Source organism: Sphaeroforma arctica (assembly GCF_001186125.1).
Source record: "Sphaeroforma arctica JP610 unplaced genomic scaffold supercont1.625, whole genome shotgun sequence".
In the NCBI taxonomy this organism is placed as follows: domain Eukaryota; class Ichthyosporea; order Ichthyophonida; genus Sphaeroforma; species Sphaeroforma arctica.
In genome coordinates this window covers 38,461-41,732 of record NW_014039933.1, presented here as the reverse complement: position 1 = coordinate 41,732, position 3,272 = coordinate 38,461, and the positions used below count along the sequence as shown (strand labels likewise).

General features: G+C 41.0%; 1 protein-coding gene across 1 annotated transcript in view; it reads left to right on the top strand.

Annotated features, from left to right (window-relative positions):
• SARC_07687 (hypothetical protein) overlaps positions 1 to 3,257 on the top strand; it is a gene marked incomplete at its 3' end in the record, with an annotated part of 6,424 nt that extends 3,167 nt beyond the window's left edge. Inside the window, exons 3-8 of the mRNA XM_014298365.1 lie at positions 129 to 239; positions 367 to 536; positions 1,109 to 1,185; positions 2,079 to 2,238; positions 3,003 to 3,183; positions 3,234 to 3,257. Of these exons, the coding sequence (XP_014153840.1) occupies positions 129 to 239; positions 367 to 536; positions 1,109 to 1,185; positions 2,079 to 2,238; positions 3,003 to 3,183; positions 3,234 to 3,257 (723 nt within the window). The remainder of the gene's footprint in view (positions 1 to 128; positions 240 to 366; positions 537 to 1,108; positions 1,186 to 2,078; positions 2,239 to 3,002; positions 3,184 to 3,233) is intronic.
• Between the last annotated feature and the right edge of the window lie 15 nt (positions 3,258 to 3,272).

Genomic DNA, 3,272 nt, shown 5'->3' with positions numbered 1-3,272 from the left:
ATATATATTTGTTTGTAGATGGTTCTACATCAGGGTCTCATGTAGCCCACTTGTTTCTGCTATAGACAACTTCTTTTTGCTGTTGTCAACGTTGTTGTCAACGTTGTCTGTGTAGTTTACTAGGCTAGTGTGCGTGTGACGGGAATACATGGTGGTCTTTGATGGTACCTGTCATCCACTACATGGTACCGAACTCCTTGCTACTGAACTTCGCCACAGAGATAGACTGTCACCTCGGCGTTACCCTATACTCATTCCCTGGACAACCCCCTGGAACCTACTCTACATGTATTTACTTTAAATCATTGGAGTCTCCACACTCTCTCCACTGCTGTGCAAGTGCATTGTAACGTGATAGACAGATAGAAACCCCGTTTAAACTTAAACCGCCAAGCCTTGAATACCCTCCAGGGCAACGTACGCGTCGATGGTATGGAGGAGGTACCTGTGGTGGACAAACAGGATGTGTACAATGTGTTGTTAAGGGGATCGCAGAAACGGCAGGTGGCCTCCACCAATATGAACCAGAACTCGAGGTAGGTATGAGAGGTATCTATTTATAGCACACGACGGTGATACATCTGTGTGGTGTCAAAACAGGATGTTGTACTGTGTGTTGTTGGGAGGATTCTAGGAACGACAGGCGACCCAGAACTCCAGGTAGGTATGAGTAAGGCCTATTTATAGCACTCTGCATTTATTCTGTCTGTAGCGATGACACTGAATGTGTGCAGCGCTTCACGGAAATGACATGTGGCCTGTATAAGCATGGACCATAATTCGGTGTAGGTATGTATGTATCTATTTATAGCTCTTTGTAAGCTTTTTATTCCTAATATGCTGGTGTATAACTTCGTCAGGGTTACATACATACAAATATATTCATCATGCATGGGCAAGTCGTATTGAATTGCACCAGGCGTGTCACTCCGCTACTGCTGATATTGGTGATATACCATCATATTGATAATCATCAAACCAATCCTACATATGCCTTATGCCAAGATATGTACACTATCACCTACTCCAAAGGTTCCCAATTTCACCCATATATTATACTCTATATGCGCAATAACCTCTCACATTTGGCAACTCGTGTGTGGCACAGTCGGTCACACACGATCTTCACAGTCTATGTCCACATCAAAGAGACCAACGATCGAGGCGAGGAGCTGATCCGTATGGGTATGTCACAGTATTTTCTTTTTTTGAGTATATTTATTTATTTACATATATCAAAATATATACATACTATACATATATATAATTTATATATATATATGTGTGTGTGTGATACACAATACTGCAGAAGACACTGGTGGCAATATGTCTGTGCCACACTAGAATCCCGATATAGCCGATATAGGAATACCATGCACTCACTCTAGGCACAATGGACTAGAATGCCTGTATTTATTCAATCACATGCATATACTTACCCCTGGGCAAACTGCCCATAAGTACAATGAGCAATAATAAGATAAAATACCAATGGATATCGTGCACTTATACTGGCCAAAAATTAAACAACAGTACACACGATGCACTATTAACAATCAACATGGACTCGAACGGCAGATTAATATAAAAGCACATGATACATAACTAAAATACACTCCCGATAAGAATACGGAACATCAGTATAAATGATACAATGTTATCATATACTCACTTTGGGAAATTCATAATCCGTATGAATGATAGAAAATTAACATGTACTCCCGCTGGGAAAACTGGACATCAGTATAGATATAAACATATATTCATTATAGGAAATCACGACATTAGTATAAATAATACACAATAAACATATATTCACTATAGGAAATCACGACATCAGTATAAATAATAGAAAATAGGCGTATATTCATTATAGGAAAACATAACATCAGTATAAATAATAGAATATCAACATGTACTCACTATAGGAAAACAGGACATCAGTATAAGTAATAGAATATAACATGTACTCACTATAAGAAAACAGGACATCGGTATAAATGATAGAAAATTAACATATACTCACTATAGGAAAACAGGACATCAGTATAAATAATATAAAATTAACATCACTATAGGAAAACTGAATATGGTTGATTTGGCTGGGTCGGAGAACATTGGCCGCAGCGGTGCGGTGCATGTGCGTGCACGAGAGGCTGGCAGTATCAACAAGAGTCTGCATGCGCTGGGACGGGTGATCACTCAGTTGGTAGACAGATCAGCGCATATCTCGTACAGGTAGGTGTGTGTGGTACTGTGTGTGTAGAGGAGCGTAGCGTGAGTGAGTGTGTATGTGTATGTACGTGTGTAGAGGAACGTGGCTGTGTTTGATTTCGTGTGTGAGTGTGTATGTATGTATGTGTGTACGCAACTGTAGGAGAGCGTTCGTTTTATGTATCTCTAAGATGTCCGTGTACATGTATGTGTATAAAAGGGTGTCCATGTGTATATCTGTAAGAGAGTGTGTATGTAGCAGTGTTTGTAAGAGCGAGTTTGTATATTTAATGCTTGATTTTGTGTGCATGTCTTGTTGATTTGTTTGTTTTTGTTTTTGTTTTTGCTGGTGTGTATGCCCTTTGATCCGGTACACATAGGTAAGGCGGGAGGGGTGGGGCTGGCCACTGCAGCAAGCAGTCCCTCAGCCAGTCGCATCGCCCTTTACTCGACCCGACGATGACAAAGTTCTAATGCAACTAACGAGATAGTGCTATCACTGTCTACCTACACTTTTCTATTGCGTATCACAAGAATAGTCATCGCTTATGAGTATACAGTGGTATTCCATCTACAGGAATTGACATGGTGTAAAAGTACCTATTGATACTGTATGTTCAGAGGCTGTCTTGTCGCCAGACAAATCCACATGCTTACTGCACCTATAAGAACAATCATTTCACCACACAGAGACTCATAAATAAACCCTAAAACCCTACAACTCATCACTACTGTCTACAGGGATAATCATTTAACCATACACTTGCACGCTTCCCTTCTACCTTTAGGGATAGTCTTCTCACCCGTATGCTGCAAGATTCGTTGGGTGGCAGGGCTAAGACGACCATCATCGCCACCATCTCACCTGCCAGCAGCAACGCTGAGGAGTCACTCAGCACTCTCGACTACGCTGCACGCGCAAAAAACATTAAGAACAGGCCAGAACGCAAGGCAACACTCACCAAGAAGGTATACGCAATGGTTTATGTGCACGTACATAGGGTAAGCAACTTGTGTAGTGCGTGCGTACATGTATTGCGTAAATGTGGATATGAAAC